Source organism: Anopheles coluzzii, chromosome 3, assembly GCF_943734685.1.
Source record: "Anopheles coluzzii chromosome 3, AcolN3, whole genome shotgun sequence".
In the NCBI taxonomy this organism is placed as follows: domain Eukaryota; kingdom Metazoa; phylum Arthropoda; class Insecta; order Diptera; family Culicidae; genus Anopheles; species Anopheles coluzzii.
Window position 1 is genome coordinate 18,236,553 of NC_064671.1, and position 22,943 is coordinate 18,259,495.

General features: G+C 48.1%; 1 protein-coding gene across 1 annotated transcript in view; it reads right to left on the minus strand.

Moving 5' to 3' along the window:
* Nucleotides 1–1,685: 1,685 nt before the first annotated feature.
* LOC120959256 (epidermal growth factor receptor) overlaps nt 1,686–22,943 on the minus strand; it is a 35,188-nt gene continuing 13,930 nt past the window's right edge. Inside the window, exons 2-7 of the mRNA XM_049610338.1 lie at nt 7,808–8,525; nt 7,231–7,738; nt 6,990–7,161; nt 6,759–6,891; nt 6,371–6,678; nt 1,686–6,299 (exon numbers count right to left, since the gene is read on the minus strand). Coding sequence (XP_049466295.1) covers nt 3,844–6,299; nt 6,371–6,678; nt 6,759–6,891; nt 6,990–7,161; nt 7,231–7,738; nt 7,808–8,525 — 4,295 coding nt within the window. The 3' untranslated portion in view covers nt 1,686–3,843. The remainder of the gene's footprint in view (nt 6,300–6,370; nt 6,679–6,758; nt 6,892–6,989; nt 7,162–7,230; nt 7,739–7,807; nt 8,526–22,943) is intronic.

Sequence of the window (22,943 nt, forward strand, 5' to 3'; positions counted from 1 at the left end):
CAAAGCAATAAACTGATTGTGAAATTAAATTAAAATGACCGTTCAATCATTGTATTGTTTTAATTCATTTGATGACATAAGCTTCAATAAGCCAAACAACTTCGAATTCTGATCAGAAGCAAGATGTTGATTTAAGCGTATGAGTGATTAGTTGAATGTAATATTGCGTTAGAAGGTCTTTCTCGTAGTCCAGCGCCTCAAAGAAGAAGTTCACCGAAGAAATGTCTGGACGGGGACACCATCTTGGGCACCTCATTGGTTTAGAACCAACTACAAAGGTTATATGTTCTTTCTACACGCTCTGTGCCATTAAATAGTCAATTTAAGCGATGGTTTTTAAAACAGATGACAGATGGCAGCATATGATACAGATAAGTATCACGTTAAAAAGACCTCGAGTTTGAGGAATCGCTTTCCAAGATGATGAAACTGTTGCAGTATATATCTAGCGAATAGTAGAGAATATATTTGTCACATATATTCGACATATGACTATTTCGACATATGACTATTTCGACTTACGCCTTGCTTTGGGAAATTTTTTAGGTTCCAAATACAGTCGTATCTTCGAGGCCACCTGTACTTTTGTACAGTTTGTTTATTAAAGTTCTTGTTATTAAAGTTTCATTTGAATTTTAATGAATATGAACAGCTACTCAACGCAATTTTATTTTTATAATAATAAATAAAATAATTATTTCCTAACTCAATACAATAATACATGATTGTTTTGAAATTAATGTTCATTAGATCTCATCTACTGGAATGACTTACAGATAAACCTAATTTTTTAACGTTTCCTTTTCACCCGGATAATCAGAATAAACGAAATGAAAAAAACTGGCTGCGTACATAACTGTGAGTGGTACGCAGCCATCCAATGTGATACGCATAACTTGCAGGCAACTTGTAAAACGCATACAAGCTTGTATACCATGCTTGCCCACGCAGTGCTGCCCAATTGTCCAACATTTTATGATAAAAATTTGTTTTTTTTTTGTTATTTAGTATTTTTGTGTGTTTAGGTTTTGAATCTGAAATTGATATAAATGAATAAATTTCCTATTTCCTGTAGCCTTCGTTGTAATTACTACCCTACTTACTAATCCGGCGCTACAACCGCTTTGCGAGGTTGGCCTGCCTCAGTAGTGTCCAAAACCGCTCACGGTCTCGCGCCTTCGTCTGCCAGTCCGTTATCCCGGCCTTAATGGCGGACGCCTCCACGCCATCTTGCCACCTCAGTTTGGGCCTACCACGCCACCTCTGTTCTTGTGGACGGCCTAAAAAAACTTTACGTGCAGGGTCATCTGTTTCCATGCGTACAACATGGCCAGCCCACTGGAGCCTGGCGAGCTTTATACGCTGCACGACAGTGAGGTCGCCGTACATCTCGTATAGCTCGTCATTATAACGACTTCTCCATTGTCCTTCCACACATAAGGGGCCCCAAGTATCCTTCTGAGCATCTTTCTCTCGAACACGCCTAAGAGGGTTTCGTTGTTATTGCTATTGATTGAACAGCTAAATTAAAAGTTATCAGTATCATATGAAGCATGTTACGCAGTACACAGGGAACATGCTTTCGAATTTGCCATCAAATTTCCAAGACATATTCAGAGGATCATAGTGAAGCAGTATTCGATATTCTTTCCACACAACAAATAAACGAAACCAAACACAGAATATTATTATTTTAAAATGCGTATAATTTAAAATTGTCAACAATTAAGGATCCCTCGTTACATTTCCACCTAACAAATGCACTACCAGAAGGTTTCATGCCTGACATGCCCAGCAGTGTCGCCGTTTCCTTGCTGCCCCAGCTGCTCCTTCACTAGATCCTAACGAAGAAACGTAGTGTACACACCCACACACACCCCGCACGGAAAGACTGGGTAAGACTCAAGGGAGGAGCGTGCACCTACACGCTCTTCTATCAACTAACACCATCTCCAGCAAAAACGCACACTTCAGACGTAGACGACTTCACAATGGCACGATTTCGTAATAAGTATGCGCGTCTCTATTGTTGTATCGTTCTGCCGGATGTGGAGCTTCGATTCGTTGTACTTCTACTATTGCTTTTCTGTTTACGCTTCCCTTGATGCTTTGTGTGTGTGTATGTGTGAGGGGCAACAATATGCCTCCAGATAGGCAGCCTGGGATTGGCATCATCCCTCTGGTTTGTGTGTGCTTAAAATCTGCTTCAATGTGCCTGGCATTCGACATTCGTGGTTTTATGTTTTACACTTTACATACACTAAAACGACGATCTGGCGTTTCGAGCCCTCACTTAAAGCTCGTCTAAAATTGAGCTCAGTTCCTATATGTATATGTACGATCTCTCCCCCTTAACTTCCTTAAACTTTTCCTCCTATCTACTAATCTATACCGACTAAACCCTATTTACATGGTGGCATTCCATCTATTAATCCCTACAAGCCTACACAAGGTAAGAGTACAAGTACAGTTATTCGATTTGGGCTTTACAGTGCACCGTGTCTGTATGTACAGTCATAGACACATCACCTGCTTAAAACACAACTGCTTAGTGCTAATAGCTAATAGTACGTAGCCGAATATTGTTTTGTTGAATTGCTCTGTTACGCTCTGTTAAGCTAATATTGCTGGAATAGCAAGTGGCAACAATGTGAGGAGTACACAAGGACGCGACGAGGCCGACAAATGCGAGCCTCGAAGCAAAAACACAACAGTCTAAAGTACACATAAAAATAGAACGAATGATCGTGAGGCGATTTGTTTAAGTAGCATAAGGTAGATGCAGGCAAGTATACAGGTGGGACAGCCATGGTGCCAAGGTAAGTGATTGTTAAATGTTATAGTAATCGTATGTTCACACTAAAATCGTTCTGGGTGGTTATCAGCTGTTGGGAGCTTTCTTCGTTTTCATTTTAAAAAAAGCTGGACACGCTTACAGGAAATCTATTCATTGCAATTATTATCGTTACTATGTGTGGGTTCTGTGTTCGATCTTAGTCGTTCAACTGATCGATCAAGCGCGCCCGATTGCTTCGACGATTCTTCAGTTAGTATTCGCCTCCCGCTTCCCGGCGATGGTTGTCACCTTGCCACGGTGTACAACATCCCAAAAAGCGCTTACTGTTTAAAAACAAAACTCACAAACACACACGTTTGCTCGTTGTAAAAGTACAAAATTTAAAAGTAGTATCACAGGTATTCCAATGAAATAAACTCATCATCGGCTTCATCGGGAGGCTAATCGTTCTAGAGCGCTGATCAGTTGATCTTCTCTCGACACAGAAACATGGCAGCACACGGCTTGTGGGAGTTTTTGTAAGCTTTCGTATCTCCCCCACCCAGGCAGCCATACTTTTGCTTTCATCGTTGTACTATACTACGTTATATTGTTCTAATCACTTCATTTGTGGATTTTGTATCTGGTGACTTTCTTGTTTTAAGTACTTGGTCTTATACGCTAGCTTCTTACCCTTCTAATAGCTATGTACGCGGTATATATGCCAGCTCGCCAGCTCTTATCTACAGGGTCCTGTACACTCCTCAAACCCTATTCACTATCACTAAGGGAGCCATAAATGGATAGAATAGTTGCACTGATACGATGGAAAAGAATTTTGACGCCAAATCCTACTTCCACTACCGAAAAAGGCACATTTTCACAAAGGAAACTACTACTGCTACTCTGCTTAATATACGCTTACTCTAAACACCTTCTAGATGCAAACAGTTCCACCTTGATAACGCTATCATTCCCCGTCGGCTTCGATGTACGTCAATCTAGACAGACAATGCTGTCTACTTTTCTCAGTCCTCTCTGTGGCAAGCAGTGTGCGCGGCTTGTTCTCAGACAGTCGTTTCGTTACGGTGCAGCGGTATCAGCTCGCGCTGCAGATCGTTGTAGTACTCGTGCTCGGAGGAGGTCGCCTCCGTCTCCGTCGGTGACAGCGGGATGCCGATCGTTTGCGTCGGCGGCGACGATGGCTGCTGATGGTGCAGACCGGCGGCAGCTCCGGGCTGTTCGGCCGACTTTGGTCCGATGCTGCCGCTAGCGCTGCTGAGCGACGGCGTATGGCTGATGATGGAAGGGGTGGGACCGCCGTGCGAAGAAGACGAGTGGTGAGAGGATTGGGACAGTTGTGGCTGATGATGGTGTTGTAGTTGATGCTGTTGATGCTGTTGAAGCTGTTGCTGTTGCTGTTGCTGTTGCTGCAACTGCTGCTGGTACTGATGTTGCAGCGTCTGCAGCGGTTGCTGTATCGGCTGCAGCTGAATCTGAGAGTGCTGATGTGTGGGCATACCGTTCGGCGTGTTCGGTGGCGGTGGTGTATGTGGGCCCATCGACCCTTGCGCCAGTCCGGCAATCGCTTGCGTCGATCCCATCAGATACTCGGGATTGTCGACGCTCGCCGGCACACCGATCAGATCCATGTAGCCCGGCGTGGACTGGTTTTGGCTTTGGCAGGTTGGCATCAGGTAGTCGTCCTCGTCGAGCGGCAGATTGAGCCGGATACCACCGACACCGACCTCCTTACCGTGCCCGTCCGTCTCGTCGTCCGGCTTGAGCGGATCCTTGCAGTAGCGCAGTGACTTGGGCATCTCGTCCGACGGTTCGACCGCCGACGGTCCCGGTAACATGATCGACGGTCTCGTCTTTGGCTGCAGGTACTCGTCCGTTTCGGCGATCGTGCTCGGCACGTCCACGTTGGAGGCACCGGCGGCGGCTGCCGCTGCCGCCGCAGCCATCGCGACCGGCGCGAGCGTGCGTATCAGATCCTTCTCGTCCTGGTTGGTGTAGGACGGGAGGCGCATAAACTTATCGCCCGGGATCATCAGGTACCGTCCCGGGTCGCGCGCCTTCTCGGCGAACGTTTCGGCCAGCTGCTTGAAGGTGGGTCGAGCGTCCGCATCCAGCACCCAGCAGGAGAGTAGTATGCAGTACACGTCCAGCGAGCAGATGTCCGGTTGTGGTAGCTTGTGGCCGATTTCAATTAGCTCGGGGACGTCTTTCGCGGGCACGTTCTCATAGGGACGAGCGCCGTACGTTAGCAGCTCCCAGATCGTTATACCGAACGCCCATACGTCACTCTTGCTGGTGAAGACGCGATGACGGATGCATTCCAGGGCCAGCCACTTGATCGGCATCTTGCCACCGGCCGCCCGATACTCGTCCGAATCGAAGTCAAGCAACTTTGCCAAACCAAAGTCGGTGATTTTCACACAGGAAGGTGTTTGCACGAGCACATTACGCGCGGCAAGATCACGATGTACAAGTCGTCGCTCCTCCAGATACGCCATACCGCGAGCGATCTGTGTCGACCAGTTGAGTAGTGCCTTCGAACCAATCTTGTCCTTATTGTTGCGCACATAATCCAACAAACAGCCCAGCGGCATCAGCTGCGTGATCAACATCATCTGCGAGGTCATACACACTGCCAACAGCTTCAGCAGATTCGGATGCTCCACCGACGCCATAATGTACGCCTCCTCCAGGAACTCTTTGCTTGACTCCGAGCCCGACATCTCCATCAGCACCTTGATCGCGACCGGAATCTTCACACTCTCACCCTCCGGCATCCAAACGCCCTTAAACACGCGTCCAAAAGCTCCCATCCCGAGCACACCACCACGCCGTATCTCCGCCTCCTTAATAATGCGCAGCTTCGTTAGGTTAGGCCCAACGTTCGATGGTCGCAATGGTTCCGAATCTTCACAGCCCGCCAGTGCCATCGTCATCTTAACCGCATCCTTCTTGTTCTTGTGTCGGCTGAACAGTACAAACGCAATACCGAATACTACACACAGCAGTATCAGCGCCATTACACTGCCCATCACAATCTTGACCTGCGTTTGCGGCTCAATGCGCAGCCCACTCTGCATGGAGTCAGCTGAGCAGTACGGTCCAATCTTGCCCGCCTCCTGAGGGAACCGTTTGTACGGGTGCGACGCCGGACAGTTGGAAACGCACGTAAACGTGGTTGCGTTATCGTATGGATCGCCCTCGAACAGCTTCAGATTGCGACATTCGTCGCAGTGATCGTCCCCGAGTCCGTGACAGCCGCGACACTCCTGATGGCAGGGCAGACAGATGCGTGTCTCTTCGTTCGCGTAGAAGTCTTGCGGACATTCATCCTCGCACTGTTCGCCCTTCTTGTAGCCGGTACACTCCTGGCAGAACTGTTCGTGGAACCCGTAGCCGGTGCACTTTTTGCAGCGCGGATGACACTTGCGGCAGACCGCCTTGCCGGACAGTTGCTTCAGAGGGCCTTCCTCTTGGAGTACGTAGTCACTGTAGTAGCCATCTGTGAAAGAACAGAAACATACATAAATTAGCGATGCTCTACTGGGGACTTCATCCACTCAATCGTCTTACCTGGACAAGATTCATCCTTCATCAGGCAGCGCTCAATCTTCGCATCACTACCAATGATTGCCTTATCGCACGAGATGCAACCGTCCGGTGCGATCGTATCCCGCGGACCACGACATCCAACGCACGTCTTGTGACAGTTGATGCAGGTCCCGTTCATCGCATGCTTCGTGGTGGGACACTCTGCCACACAGAATCGACCATCCTTCACATTCATACACGAGCCACAGTTGTCCTCGTTCGGGCCGTAGCAGAAGTCTTTACATTCCTGGTGACAGTCACCGCAAGTCTTTGAGTCCACTGAGTACAGTCTGGAAGAAATAGAAATGTAGGTCGTTAGAAATTGGACCATTTGAGATTTTCGATTTTGAAGTGTGCGCTATCTACGTACCTTGGCAAGCTCTTGCAACTATCCAAACACTTTCCTTTGTACTTAACGTTCTTACACTCCAAGCACTGTTCTGGTCCTTTACCCCAGCAACCAGCCTTGGAACATTGCTCCGAACATTCCATTCCTTCTTCATCTGGAGTTGATAAAGAAGAAAAAAACAATCATTAGATATCTTCCTTTTGTGATATCACCTCAGATATCCATATCAAGATGATATTTGGCGATACTTTCGACATTCGGTAGCGTTACGATTCTTCTGCACCATCACCTCGTGATCCGAGCTCTTCTTGATTTCGCTCCAGTCAATGTCCTCCACGAAGCATAGATCGCTATTCTCCAGTATCACGATCGAGCCCGAGTTGACGCGCTTGAGTGACTTCAGTTCTAGCGATTTCAGTGATGTCTGTAACCAACAACATCATTAATATTATTCCCAGTTCCAGTAAGATCTCTTTTCCTCCCTAGCTCTTACCTTCACAATGTACACCGAGGCAAACAGATTCTCCTTGAGCTGACGGCCACCGACCACCTCCAGATTGCGGAAGTAGTTGAGCGTGGTAAAGTTCGGATGGTGTGCCTGAATGTTGATGAAACCCGTAATCTCCTTCACCGTGGAAAACACCTCCAGCCGATCCGGATCGATCTTGATGTACCGCGGGCCGAACGAGAAGTTCGTGTACACCTGCTGGAACCCATCGAACGATTGGTCCAGAATCTCGAGCGATCCCTCAATGATCGTACAGTCTTTGTAGTTGCCAATGTTGTCCGAGTGCACGATGCCTTCGCCGGGGCAAGTCTTTGGACAAACGCCCTTACACGGTACACACTCACTGTTTTGTGGCATCTTCCCTTTCGGACACTTTCTCACACACGCACCGTTGTCTTTGAGTAGATGCTCGGGACATTTCCGCACGCAGGTCGCACCGTATGCGTACTTCCCGTCCGGGTTCGGTTCCCAGAAGTAGTTTGTTGGATTATATCTGTAAGGTGCAGGCAAGAGCATTAGTAAGCGCTGTTTGTGAATTTGTTAGATGCTCGCTAATACTTACATCTGCATCGGTGGACACTCCTGCTTGCAGACGCCATCGTCGTAGAAGTTCTTGCACGCCAAACAGTCAGACTGGGTCGGACCGGTACAACCGCCGGCACAGAACAGATGGCAACATTCCCTAGGTTTCGGCCCAAAACAGCGTCCCTGCGAGCACTGCGGCGAACAGTTCAGCTTGCTAAACCGCTGACAGTTGTGTGCGCCCTCTCCCCAGCATCCCACCTCACACGACGGATGACACGGAGGGCACACCCGTTCGGGCGACGAAAAGTTAAACGTATACTGCATGCTCGTCTGCGGTGCCGACAGTATCTCCTCCCAGTTGATCGACTTCATGTGGCACAGATTGTAGTTGTTGAAGAACCCGACCGACCCGCCGAGAATGTCGCGCAGTGCCGGCAGCTCCAGCGTATTCATGTGCGAGAACGACACAAACAGCCCGTACGCTTCCTCCCACTTGTTCAGCTTGAAGGTGGTCCGGCCGCGGATGATCTGCAGCCGGGGCAGTATCACCTGCGGCAGATCGATATGGCTGATCAGCACGTACCCGGTCACCTCGCGGATGTGCTGGAGAAAGTTCAGATCGGTGATGTTCTGGATCCAGGTGATCTCCAGATTGCCGTCCACGTACGTGCAGTTGGTGTAGCGGTCGCGCAAATTTTTGTAATGATACTCGCGGTTCGCCGGCACCGACATCCGCCCATTCGTACCGATGCATACTGTGGAGAGAAGAGGAAGAGAAAAGAAGGCGCTCGTTAGTCAAGGGGGACACGCTATTTCTAATCAATATTTATGATTCGCTGGACAGGTAGGGCACGTGCCGTTCGTGTATCGCTCGTGCTCGATGCTCACAGCCTGCTTATTGATTCTTATCACTGACAGATGTGATTCCCCAGGAGCAAAACTTCAATTAGAGAAACGAAACTCTCGCCGGAGCTATCTAATCTTGGGTGATCGCGTGGCAGCTGGCCCTATTCGCATAGTGGACATTCGCATAGACAGCAACATCCATTCCGAAGCGAGTGGTCAGCATTTTATTGCGTTATGTGTTTGTTTTTTTTTTTGCCTGCCTGGCTGCCCGTCGCAAACAACTTTTATGTTTGCCAATGTTTTATTTATCACTCGGCAGTTGTGTCGCGAACCGAAGCGACTTCGATCGATTCGACAGTGGGCCTCGAGAGCAATTATCAATTTCCTCCTCAGCTGGCAGCTGGCAGCCATTCGAATTGGAGGTGTCATAAGCCACACGAGTCGACACAACACATCGCACAGATGACACCGGCTGACACTGGCTGGCGGCACCCGGGCCGACCGAACCACCGGGGACGACCTTTTAGGTCCAACCTGGACTGGACGCAACGACACTTTCGGTACGCCGCACACGTTCGTTATATGAATAAATAATGAAGCAGCCGGCGCGCGGACTTAGACACGCCGTTTTATTGACCCTTTTTTGCTGTCGTTCGCTTCTTGGCGTTCTCGGCCTGGGACCGGGCAATGGTAGGATTCCTGTTCGTTCTGTTTCTTCTTTTTTTTATTATGGCGAGACTTTATGCCTCTCGTCTGCGGGGAGTTATTGCAGCTCTTGGGTACAAAAAAAAAAAAAAAATAGACCACAAGATCACCAACCTCACCTCAGCCCAATGCATCGTCGAAGGAAGACCTCCGGTGACACACACAACCACGGTGCTGTTGTTTGTGCCCGTTTGTATGGCCCGAACATGCGACTTACACGACGGCGTCGAAAGCAATAAAAAAACACCAGCCAAGCGCTCTAACCCTGCCCCTCCCCCCTTGTCCAACAATGTTTGTCCTGTACACGTACTGCTCCAACGGAAAGTTGCTGTCCGGCACACGGGGGTATCGTATGAAGCGGCACAGAATTCTTTCCTTCTTTATGCTTTTCTGCCCTGCCTGTTTGCTTCTTCTTCGACGCTGTTGGGGTGGAAAAGAAGGCGAACATTCATCACCCGCTTTACAGCTTTTACAGCGACGCGCGAGCTGCCCCGACGTCGAACCATTGTCCACGCGAACACTTTCGAGGCGCGGAGCATTCTTCGCCGCCTTTGGTTGTGCTAGTACGCGCGCGCGCGCGCGCTCGCCCGTCTGTATGCGGCCACTCCTCTGCGGAAACGGCGCGTGTTGAAACTGTTTGACCAACTGGGGCTGGAAAGTCGAGCAGTCACAGCAGGGCTCGTCAGGCTGGTACGGCAGGGCTTAGCCTTTGTGGGGCAGATTGCGCGAACAGTGCAAATGCATATTTATAGCCATACGTGTCGCCTTAATCCTTATCGTCCCTCAGGGTGGGGATTTGGCGGGCTTTTGTAACAACCCCCCCCCCACCTCAAAAGCTGCTAGAAAGTTAAGTAATAAAATCTTAGCCAAAAGGAAAACAGTTCTCCCGAAGCAGTTCAAAATCAAGGCTCGTAAAGCCCGGGAGACTTGAACGCCCACCGCACGGGAAACCTCCTTTTGCTTCTAGCTACGCTTTTTTTTGGGGTGGGCGAACATGGCCAAGAGAGTTATTTTGTGTGTTTGTATTGTATTTTTTCGTTTTTTGGGTGAGGGGAGGGGGAGTTCAAATTAAAATTAATCCACTCACACACACACACACACTCTCACTTTTTTTCTGTTCGCTCCTGCACTCCCACTCGCAGACAAAAAGTGGTTCCTCGCTCGTGCGTGTGCGGGTGACCATTTTTAGGCGTTTTTAAAAGCTTTTCAATACCAATCTATCTTTTGTTTGGGCCATCCATCCCCCGCTTTTATGGAGCGTTTTTTGCCTCTCTCGCTCTCAAAGAAATCAATACACATGGTGGTCGAAAAAAACACATACCAAATCTATCAAGGCAGCAAAGGATCGCCTGAGCTCCCCAACGTCCACCAGACCAGACGGACAATAGGCTCCGATTACCCGCTAATCGGATTAGTGGTAAATTTATTGTTGGTTAATTTAAAGTGCTTCAGCGCTTCCTTTTTCCTCCTTTTACTACGAGGAGGAGGAGAGAGCGAGCTTTTGCAACGAAACGATAAAATTGATTTAATGCAAACGATGCAGTCGGTTGGCAGGTTGCGCTCGCGAACGAGACACACATAAACACTCACGTGGCCCGGGTAGCCATTGTGCATGATTGTGTTCTTTTTCATCCAAAAAAAAGGGGAAAAAATCAACCTTCCGATGGAGGTACAAATGTGAGAAGAATTATTATAATAGTTGGCTCGTAACGAGCTGTTATGGTAATGTAATGACGCCTGAAATCGAACCTACTAGCGTCTACCACGTTTTGTTTGATAAGAATTATGACGCCGTTTCGGCGTGTGTGTGTTAATGGCGCGGAGCGACACTGTTTGGTATTTGTGGTGTTTCGACCACCCAAGCGATCGAAGCTTGCATATGGGCGTTGGAGTGAAATGAGCTTGCCAGGAATTTTCCCTTACAAAAGTTTTGCACTCACACGACATTTAGCGAAGGAAAATGTCGGGCTTTAGCCCTTACAGCAAAACAACGACCAAAGAAAGGGGTGGGAAAATTCGCATGATCGTCAGATACTTTCTCCCGCTCCAATCGTGACTCACACAACCCGAGAGCTGCAAAACAATGCAAAACAACAGCCCCTAGCCAGTGCCGAGAGCGTGTGCAGCCAAGGGTCGTGCAAGTTGATCACGAATCTCGCTCGCTCTCGCACTGTACGTCCAATTTGAATACACATTGTGCTGTTTAAAAGGTTATTACCAACCCGTTACTAATCGAACTCGAAACTGTCCCATCCGATAAAGCTTTCGCCTTTCTTATGTTTCCCTTGTACCTCTACCCAAAAACACGGCTTGTAACCTGTAAAAATGGTTACATTGTTGTTGTCGAAGCGAGACGTCCGATCATTAAAAAAACGTGAAGAAACCGTTGCGCGTCGTTTCAGCGTGTTCGGGATTGATTTTGAATGGAGCTTAAATTGATATTTTATGTACAGCGAGCGCTGTTTTATTCGAGCATAAATATGCGGACAACACAATATTACACACACACACACACGCACACACAGCAAAATGAGAGGAGCCGTTGGAACAGGCTTTCCCAATGATTGTTGTCAATCAGACTGTTGGGTCCATTCGAGCCGCGTTCCACTCCTTACGTTGTGATTTATATTAGTACAGGAATGTGTTGTGTTGTAAAGCCGGCCGACTTAAAGGGTCTCGAATGAGAGAGAGAGAGAGAGAGAGAGGGGGGCAAGGAAAAAAGAAACCATCACCACCACCAACCAAGCACGTGCATCCCTTCGAGCCTTGTCGAGCTCTCGCGGGAGGAAAAAAAAAGATCAATAATTAACGATACGCCGAACAGTCGTCGTTCATTGATTATCGAGAATTCGCTGTGTGGGGGAAAGGCGGCAAGGAAAGGTATGTGAACGCTAAGGGCTCCCAGTGAGGAGTGAGGCCGGAGTACTGGGCTATTTGTGCCGCCACAAGCCACCAGATTGCAGCAGCAATTACCCCCAGGCAGCAGTAGTGGTAGCGAACAGGTTGCTTGACAAAATCACTTCCACGTTGATGGCGCGTGCCCGATTTCGATTCCCCTTCCCCTTAGGGCAGTGAGGGGGGGGGGGGGGGAAGTCAGTGGAGGGGAAAACAGCGCACCAGCTTGGGTTAATTTTTATAAATTTCTGATAAATTGCATTTCTACGGCAAGCTGCTGCTCGGGGATGCATTATGATAATGGGAGCGAACCCCGGCCGTTTCAGCCAGTCCGGGGCCCTGCCAATCCGTCACTCCGGGCCAGGTTGCTGGGGAGAGCAACACATGTCATGCGTGTGTGTGTGTGTGTGCGTATGTGTCTTTTGCTTGCAGTTCGGACTTATTTCGAATCTACGCTGAGTGATTACATAAATTAATATTAATCACACGTCAACTAACGCACGTCCCGGTCAACCTGTTTCGCTGACGCTCGTGAGGAATGGGGCACACATTTCTGGGTTGCTTGTTGTTTTTTGCCCGTCCTTCACGGTGATCTTGTGCTTGATCTCTTTCTCTGTTAGGTTCCGTCTCTTTCTGTTGTTTTAAGAGTCACAAACCGACTGCGTTTACTTTCCTTTCCCGTGATTCTTTGCTCCAGGGACACTGGCACCCAATCGATGTATTCCCCCCCAGAGGGATTGTAAGACAGATTCCAAGATCTCGCACATACACACCGGATCCCGCAATCCCGATCCCGTCCCTTGCTTTACCTGTTTTGTGCCTGTAAATTCCCTCATCTGCCCAGCTGAATCAGGCTAAACGAGCGAAAACGTCACATAAAAGCAATTTAGCGTTGCGTTCATCCGCGTCCAACGATCGCGCGCGTTCCATTAGACAACGATCGCTCGACAACTCCCGCAACAACAACGACCAGTGCCAGCGAATAAAAAAAGCGATCAAAAAATGTAAAATACGACACTCGGTAGTAAAATGTGGTAAAAGCTGGTCGTGGCCGTACGCACACGAAAGCTTCGATACCCCACGCATTCCCGCACTGGTGTGGCGTACGCGTAAAAAGATGCTTTTTTGACCCGCCCCCGCAGCAAGGTGGAGGAGAACGAGCGTAAAAGTGAACCAAAACAACGACTGAACCCACCGCGCCCACACATGACCACCAACAAAAAAAAAAAAAAAGGCGAGTGGGAACGAAGTGCCACGCGACCAAGCCGACCAAGTTTTTGGATAGGCGGCGAACCTTTTTCGAGGTTTGTGAAGAAGGAGAACGGGGACGAAAAGTCAACACACGGCTCGGGCTAGCCCTTTTTGCGCCTGCATTTTGGAGCCATGCTTTGTTTACACGCATTGTGCAAGCGTCGAGTGCACAATGGGGACCTATGCGTGCGATGCGAGGACATTGTGTGGTCAGTGTTTGGGGTGGTTCGTCGCCTCCAAAAACCACTTCCCGTAGGTGTTGGTCGGCATCTTGTAGCGATGTATCCGTCATCTGGAAGTGAAACCACCTCTACTTGAAGCGCGCTGAGTGTTGGAGTTGCCTGTTTTAATTGCGGCATCACTGCTGCCCACCAGCGCTAGCACTGCCTTGCTTGAAAAAGGTTCAATTGAGACGTTTTTGAAGGATATCACCTCCAAGAAAAATAAACAAGAATAGATCACTGGTCTGGTCATCTTTTAACAGTTTCTTATTCCCATAGACTCACAGGCCCTGTTCTTGTGGCGGTATACCCATCCAGCAACCATCACCTAATAGCGGGTTCTATTTGTTCCGATTCACACTTTCTAGCGAGGTGCTTTTTTTTGGAGAACTCTTCCCAAATGAGGCGTATAGAAGCAGTAACGTAGCAACTACGCACACACGAAAAAAGGGAGCTCAACTGTGTTATTTTTATGGCTTGTTCTTTGGGGCCCTAACAAGCTATGGTTAATGAAGATGGAATGATGCAACCTCACATGAAGGGCGAGAGAGAGAGAGAGTGAGTGATATAGAAAGGAAACATACACAGCAACAAAAAATGACGAAGCACAAAGAGGGAAAAAATAAACACAGTTAGATCCGTTCAACCATTCCCGCTCGGAGGAATGTTTCGAAGCACAACGTACACGCAGACACGCAACATAGAGCAGAGTAGCTGGCACGTACGCGCTGGTAACGTACGATTTAGTTCTTGCGCCTCACTGCGATGACGTTGTTCTTCGCCTCGCGCGTACGCGCACTGGACAATACCTAATCTTAGGCCCTGCCAGCGAGGCGGAGTTCGGTTAGCCGTGGCCGTTAAACCATCGCTAAACGTTTTTCGGAGCACTGCTGCCCCTTGCGCGGTCAGTTGGAATGTTTCGTAAAGGCACACTGTAGAGGCAAGAAGCAGCAGCAAGAGAAGAGGGCTTTCGGTTGGGGAAGATCAGCAGGAAGAAAAACATGGAAGGCAAAACGATCGTTAATGTTTCTGCTGCGAGGTACCACACAGCATCCCGTGAGGAGTGGTTGGAATGGAGAAGAATGAGAAGAGAAAGAGAGTGAGAGAGACAGAGAGATGAAGACAAAGATCACGGAATCCAACCACGAGATGGACAGAACGCACTTCGAAATGATGGATGGCATATGGAAGGAAGGCTTTTGAATGTCCGATGAACCTTGATTTCTTGGATCTTCACCGTAGATTCCCTTCAGTGCCTCAGGTTGTGGCCTTTTTTTGTTGTTGATGTTCGAGTTTGGAATTCGAAGCCGCTGAAGATGGAGAGAGATTTTTATTCCTTTCGCGAGACGAATGATAAAAAGTGAAATAAAACTCTAGCTCTCATATTCTCACACAGTGACGGTTACCTCAGCAAATTAATGACCTCCACCGCGATGGCAAGAAGAAGGAGGATGAGGTGATCGTGATCGTGATTTTAGGCTTCTCCGTTTTATTGCTTCTTGGTAGTGTGGCCATGCGATCCATGTGTGCCATGACGCATACAGAGACATTTTCGGCTCAATGTGTCTGTGTGTGTGCACTTTCATGAGCAACTAATTATTCACGCATGATGCTGCGGGAGAGACATCGATTTGGGGACGAAGCGATAATGTCGCGCTGGATCGTCTTCTTCCCACCGGCATGGCGCAAGCAACATTGCACAAGAGAGCAGTTTCCGTTCCGGTTTCGGTGTGATTTCGATATCGTGTTGAATCGTTTTTTTTCTTTCCCACACAGCCACACGCACACACATGTGCACACACGAACAAAAACACCCGCCGATCGAACCAATATCAATATTCACCATTTTGTGTGCGCGATCGAAAACGTCAAACACAAGCGCGCGGTTCGCGGAGCGTAATAAATTCAACATCGTTACGTGCCGCGCATCGCACCGTTTCATCTCGTGGTGGTTGTATAGAGAGAGAAAAACTCGCGCGTGTATGTCGGCATCTCGATTGCGTTCGTGTGCGTGCTTGACGTTGGAATATCTTTATGATTCCGTCACGAGAGCTGCTCCACAGTGGTCGTTAAAATGTTTCGCGGCAGAAAAAAAAACGAAGCGACTGCAATCACGATCACGGTTTGCTGCCGAAAAATCTTCTCCAAAAACGATTTTTCAGCTTCTGAAGGGGAGCGAAGGGTATTGGGCGAAAGCAAAGGGGAGAAGAGATGAAGTCGCTAGCTAATTAAAAGCGTTTATTTTATGGGTACCAGCCAGGGAGGAGGGAGAAGGTTTTCCTGATGACTATTTTTCAAGAAGTTTGTCCCATCGGACACACCAGCAACACGTGTGTCGTCGAGATGGCGCAAACGATCGCGCTGCGCTGATGAGGTTTAACTACTTGCGCGTATTTAACGATTGTTTAGGAACCTGTTCCAAGAATGTTCGGTTACAAAAACGAAGATCCAAGTAGGGAAGAAATCCGACCGCAAAACCGCACTTTCCATGTGATTCGTTCTTCTCTATCAAAGATTTTATTCCACCGGGAGGGTCGGTCGGGTGGAGACCATTAGCCTAAAGTGGTATTAATAGTAATTAATTCCTTTTTTAAGCTTCTCCTTTTCTGCCTCTTTCTTCGCTTAATCGCCTTCGCCTTTTTCTGCCTGTTTTTCTTTGGGATTGGCAGCTAAAATCGTTCCCCAGTGTCGCCACTGATAAGAGCCGGTCACCGTCAGTCAAGAAACAGATAAAATCCCGACAATCAAACACCATTTTGCAAACGACCGAGAACAAAACACCTCTTCTCCGCTGGTAAAAAAAACCCTCCCGGATGGCGTCAAACCGTTCGCAGGCGACCGAGCGCGGCCTAAATGCGTTCCATTAATCACGGGTTCGCTGCTGTTGCTGCCGTTGCGATTGCTCGATTATGTGACGATTGAGACAAATTATCGCCCCCAAAAACCGCTGACGGTGTAGGTTGACATTCCTTCCCAGAGATCCGTGTCGCGCGCTCTCTTTCCTTCTCTCATTCTGATCTCTATTGCACCTGTTCTGCCAGAGGTGGAGAATCCAATGGCGGGGACAAATGTATGCCAACCAACACACACATACAAGAAAAAAAAACAAACGACAAAACGATTGCTTCAAAAATAACATGCAAAGTGAAGAAATTCAATTATTCAGCTTTCCCCATCTCCAAGCGTTGCCTTACTGCGTTCTTCATCCCGCACCAGACTTTAACAACAAAAAAGTAAGTCCCATACGAATGGCAGTACGAAAAAGAACCGTTAAAGAACATGCCACGAATGGGCAAACGGGAGGCGACGATGTCGGTGGAATGATTTACCCAAAAAAGTGCCAAACATGGTCAAACAAAGCTAAACACGCTGACGACGCTAGACGCTAATGGTGTTCGAGTTTTTTTTTTGTCGCCCCCACCTCTCGGGGACTTTGGCGTTTTTTTTAAGCAGTTCCAAACATTCGTATCCGGCTGGCCGATGTGTGGCCGTCACACACCGACGCATCACGCAGTCACGTTTGTGCGATTTGCTGTCCGGGTTCGTCATCTCGTTCGGCCGAGTGCTGTGCTGTGGTGTGGATTTAAAAACAATCCGGTCATACTCTTCAGCCCCATCTGTCAACGAGTGTTGGCAACCACCTTCCTCGAGGGTGCATAAAATGTATTCCAAAACCTTGATTTTGCGTAACTTTTTTTGGTTTGTTTGTACTTTTTTTCGAATTCCGTCTTGGGAATTTGGTGTATTGGCAAGTACGCAATCTTCACGTTGTGAAATGAAGGTTTTGAACGTTTTACCTGCGTTGGAACGATTTTCGGTTCAACCAGTGTGGCGCCAGTGCCGCTGGGCAAAAGAATCACTCACTCGCCAAAAACTTAAACGACCCCGAAAAGCGCGGCGCAGGGGAAACGCAAAGGGGAGAAATATTGTTTGCGTCACTTTGATTTACGAGCGAATCTCCGGGCTATGGGGTGGAGATGTCAAGGAGGATGCGAAGGGGTTTAATGGAACAGGAGAAACAGGAGGGGACGGCCAAAAAACCAACAAAAAAGCCCTTCCACTTGAGGCGAACGTGTAAATGTGCGGTTCACCGCTAGGCGTGAATTTTAGCAAAACGCGCGCTCGCACGTCGCTCCGTACGAAACGCTCAAAAGACTTCAACGCGCCGGCAGGCGACGAACCGTCCGTCGGGAAAGCTTCAACGCAGCTCCGCTTTCGGGGCCGTCTTTTTTGGGGGGGAAGAGTATTTGTATCTTGTCACGGCGGTTGGAAACAAAAAGTGGGAACGTTAATGATGGTTTGGTTGTTTTTCATCTCTTTTCCACCCCCCTTTCTCTCTCTCCTTTGCTCACCACCATTTTTGAGTTTTTTTGTGTGTTATTCATTATGATGCCGATATCGGCATGCGATTATTGACATTCACCAGCGGTGGACCTAGCCAAACTGTCCGAAGCTGTCCGAGCGTTGCATAATGGACGGTGGCACACACAATGTAAAAATTCAATACTTTTTCGGTCCACCGTGGAGAGCGTGAGGGAGGAAGGCAAATGGGGATACTTTAATGGTTTGCCGCTTGCACGGCAATATCTCGTTTCGTACTTTCTTAAGCAAACCCGTCAAACATCGATCGTATCGTGTACAATCGATGCGGGACACATGGGTTGCTGCCGTTGGGACGGGACAGCTTCTCGCGTTTGAGTGCTGTCAGGGAAGATAAATGATTGGGAGGGTGTAAGTGTGTGTGTGTGTGCCTGTTTGCGAAACTTTTGCGGTAATGGAGTGTTAAGAAACGGTGTACAAATTTTATTTCTTTTGCATTTGCAAGATGCCGTTGATGAATACTTTTGTGGTTGCGGAAACCGTTTGCGGGAAGTTTAACTTGATTGACTGGATAAAAGCATTGAGAAGTGGAAAAAGATTGCAATCAAAGACGGAATAATTGAAATAATTCTAATTCAAATTACACTTTACTCACGGATAAACTGCGTTCAGATTTAGCTAAAAATAACCAAACTACACAGCCAACTGTTACGCTGCAGCTGCCAATTAGCTTTTCGGTGCAAGCTGTACCTTCCCACAGCGTTCCCATTGACACACACACTGACTCACAAGTAAATGAAGAGAACGCCAACGTGATTTCGCCACCAAAACGCCACTAAAAGCACTCTCGATCCGAATAATCGGTGTCTCTGTTTGGCTGAGCACCGCGAGTTTTTTTTATATTTCTGGTGATACTTTCGAACCTGCCCTCCTTGCGTACCTTAAAAATCAATCAATAGACAGCTCTAAAGAAGGTCAAATTATACACCGAACGCATCACTCACCTCCGAGATGGATGGAAAGGATGGATGGCTAAAAGGAATTCAAGGTGAACGGGGCACAGTTCAGGCACAGTAGTGCAGGCTATCGTGCCGTCGTGCGCAGTGCTAGAAGCCGGCAAAACAATCTTAGAACTAGGATCGAAAGCGAAAAGTGGTCCCGGATCGATGCCAGTGTCCCTTTTTCCGCCGGGCGTCGGACGTGCGTAAGCGTAAGCGAAACGGCCAGCCGCAACCCTATCATTATCGGTTAGCCCGGGTGAAGCCCGGGTCGTGAAAACGTGTAATTAAATTAAACATATTTTAGGCAACCTTTCCTTGGCGGCCGCAACAGCCCTTCCCGCTGTACGCATTGATCGGTTTCACGAGTTAGAAGTGATCGGTCGGTTGAATTTCGAAATACTGGAGCATTTTCCGTTTTCCAGGGGCGGTGGAATGTTTTGATTGACCCAAAGCAGGGGTTCGGGATTGACACGGGAACGATTTTCCAAATCAATGGTTTTCTGTTCTTCACTGTATCAGAAGAGATTGGTTTTTGTGCAGTAAGTCCAACTTAAAAAAGGAAAAAGGAAAAGAACCTTTTCGGTTTTATTGCACTCCATAAAAATGTAAAACAAAACACTCCGCTCGGGGAATAATGCCGCCGTTTGTCATTTACTTTCGAGATTGCGGATGGGTGGGTTTTACAAGAAATAAATCCCCTCATTACGGGCGTACATTACACAAACGGCACACCAGCATCCTGCCACGAGCTCGTTGCTCAAGGTTAGCTCACCCACAACACGTAACCACGCACACATGATCGTAAATGTACTTCAGTTTCTGTGTATGCTTTATATCCCACCAGCACCAGTGCCAAAACGAGTACCGGTCAAGGTACATGTCAACACGATAACCTTCTGGTGGCCTCACCGCTCAAAATGCATGTTTTTTTCGTTCCTGTTAAATGGCTCATCTGCACAAAAAGCAGACCGGAAATGACACGCACCGGGACCGGCAGCGGCACCGAACGGGAGCTAATCAAAATTCGTCTCGCCGGCCCCACCAACATGCGCCACTTTCTTTTTAACCTTTTCATGCGCTGCCAACGGTCTCGCCAAGCGCCAAGCCCAAAGGTCTCGAGGGAGAATAACAACGAAAGCAAAAGAAGAAGAAAAAACGGAACAACGAATGGTCGATAAAACCAATTGTCAATCGACTGGGACGACGGGCAAACCGGTCGGGCTATCGTGGCGCAGTCCTGCAGCCCTAAAAACAGAAGGAGAAAAAACGAGCCAAAAGACAAACGTCCCATCCGACCGATTATTACAGGGTAGAAGGAATAACGGCAATGGCGGAAGCGGAAAACGGAACATATCCTTTCGGGAGGCGCCGTGTGGTCGTGTGATAACAGCCACTGTAAAGCATTCCAGCCACATCCGGTGAGCATTAAATGGGCTTTTAAAACTCGGGGCTGCCTCAATGATGAGTTGGTGAGTGCATGTGCACACCCTAGGCTGCACACACACACACCTTTCGACTGCACCGGAAAGGCCGGTGCACGAGCACGCACGCGTATTGCGGAAGCTGCTAGCGCCAGCTTGATTCGGTACACTGATAGTAGGTATGGGGCAATCAGGGCACATGTCGCACGTGCAGGAGGCGTTTTTATGTTGTTGCGCTTTTCTCTTCACTGTATCATCAGATTCGCGCAGAGATGACGTGTTGGAGCGCAATGTTTTCGCCCTTCCTTTGAATTGGGAAGGGTGGCGTATCGGTGGAATTGCTAATTGATCCGGCATCCGGTATGGACAGGTGGGACCGCTTTCAGCCAGGAGGTATCATCTTGGAAGCTTATTTGGAGGCTTCAGGGTGTTACGGACTGACTCACGGTCCTCATGAAACAGCTCATCAGAAGCAATGCTTGTTACTTTGATTCGAAAATAGTCACATATTTGCAACACAATACAGATTTTAATGTTTAAAATCAACTACTAGTCAAAGATTGCACATACGACGAAAAAATGTAACCAATTTCAAACGTCACACATCGCATCAAAACACGTCTTTTGCTCTCACAACAGGCATGCTGCTGTAATTGTGTGTACATATTTGCACGATTGAATCATTTTTCCGGTCGCCAATTCAAATCATCGCACCACCATCACCGACCCGATTGCGTCAACTTTGAGCACAGAAGCACACAGAAAAAAAAGTGCTGAACAAATCGCACAAGTGTCATACGATCGACCGGTACGCCGGCAACCGGCGACAGCGAAAAAACGGGGCTAATTATTTGCTTCGATTGCATTTGCAAACAAATCCACGATGGAGGGGACGGTTACGAGGTGGCTTTACCCCTTCCCAGCCCTTGGCCGCACTGAATTGACTTATTATTTTAATACCGTTTCTAACGATTGCACACCGTGTGTGCTGGTGTGTCCGTATGGAATGTGTGGCAACGGTGTCGATCGAGAGTGATTTCGGTTTCGCGTTACATTCCACGGCTGCGATAGTTGGCACTGCGAAAGGTAGCGAAGATGCAGAATCACGGCATCTCGAAGAGACACACGCACACGATATCATTACGATCGATAGGGCTTCCTGTTTAGACCGAGCCTTCGTATCGTGGGGAGAGACGAAACCACTTGTTAGATCACTCGTCTAATAGGCAGCTACCGAAGGTGGTGTAGCACCGTAGGGTACAATTACCGCTCGCTGCCGATATCAGTCTGACCGAGTCATTTCCCTCCAGGTTTTTCTAACGCTGCCTGAGGTCGATCGGTATGGCACTTGGTGCGCCTGGTGGCCTTCCGCTTTTTATTATCTCAGGTATGTTGCAGTGCAGGGAGCGCTCATTATCATTTGCCAGTGCCCAGAGGTGGGGACGAGGACGATCGTGCATTCTTGCATCGGACGTTGTTTTGCAACGATAGATGCAGCTATTCGTGGAATGCGCTCAAGCGCACACAGCGGCGGCAGAGATCGGATATGATTATTGTTCTGTCGCTTATCTCATTTACATTGGCGTCGTGTTGCGAGCATTGCGAAAGGGGCTGAGTAGCTTGCTTTGAAGCAGAACAGCATATTAGATACAGGAATTTCTACTCAGTAGATGTTTCTATTTTTCAAAAACGGTGAAATTGTTTTCCATTTGTATGTTACTATGAGTTAAATATCATCTGAATTTGGCTCTATTCTTAAAATATTTCAATCAAAAAGTTTTAAAACCAACATTTTTTGTAAAAAATCTATTCAAAATCATGTTAAACAGTGAAATAGATACAAGAACTGTTAGATTTACTCACAATTGTAGGCAAATATCACTTTAGCGAGAAACCTAAAGAAAAGAGTGTCCTATAAACCCCTACAAAAAACTATTAAACTGTACTGAGTAGCAATAAAAGCGAGACATAAACTCTTGCGCTAGGAACTCCAAACACTAAAGCCTTCCCCTGCTACTGCACTACTCAAGCGATCACGGAGCAGCAGAGCGCGATAAACACGGCCAAAGATGTTTGAAGTATCATCTTTAAATTAGAACAAATCACTCACACACGTCTCAAACAAAGACACTCCCGGGCTCTCGGGCATGCTTTCTCTTTTCCACTGCGTGCCGCCCTTCGACGCTTCGTGCTCAATTAAATGGTGGAGCAACTCATCATCCCACCCCCCGGCAAGAGAGCTCCACTCGACACGGCCTGCACGTGCACGGCTTAACGGGCTTCGCGGTGACACTTCTGGCTGGCGGCTTGGCGACTTGAGCCGTATTTTTTTGTTATACTTGGTACTCTAGTGGGCGAGACATTGTCATATGTGTGTGTGTGTGTGCGTACGACGCGCAGATGCATTGTCGGGGACAACCGACTAGTACCCACTCAGTTTTATGGCCGCTTGGGTAAGCCACAATCGATACAGGCCCGGGCTTTGTCGTCTTAAAGGGATGGAAAAGGAGAGC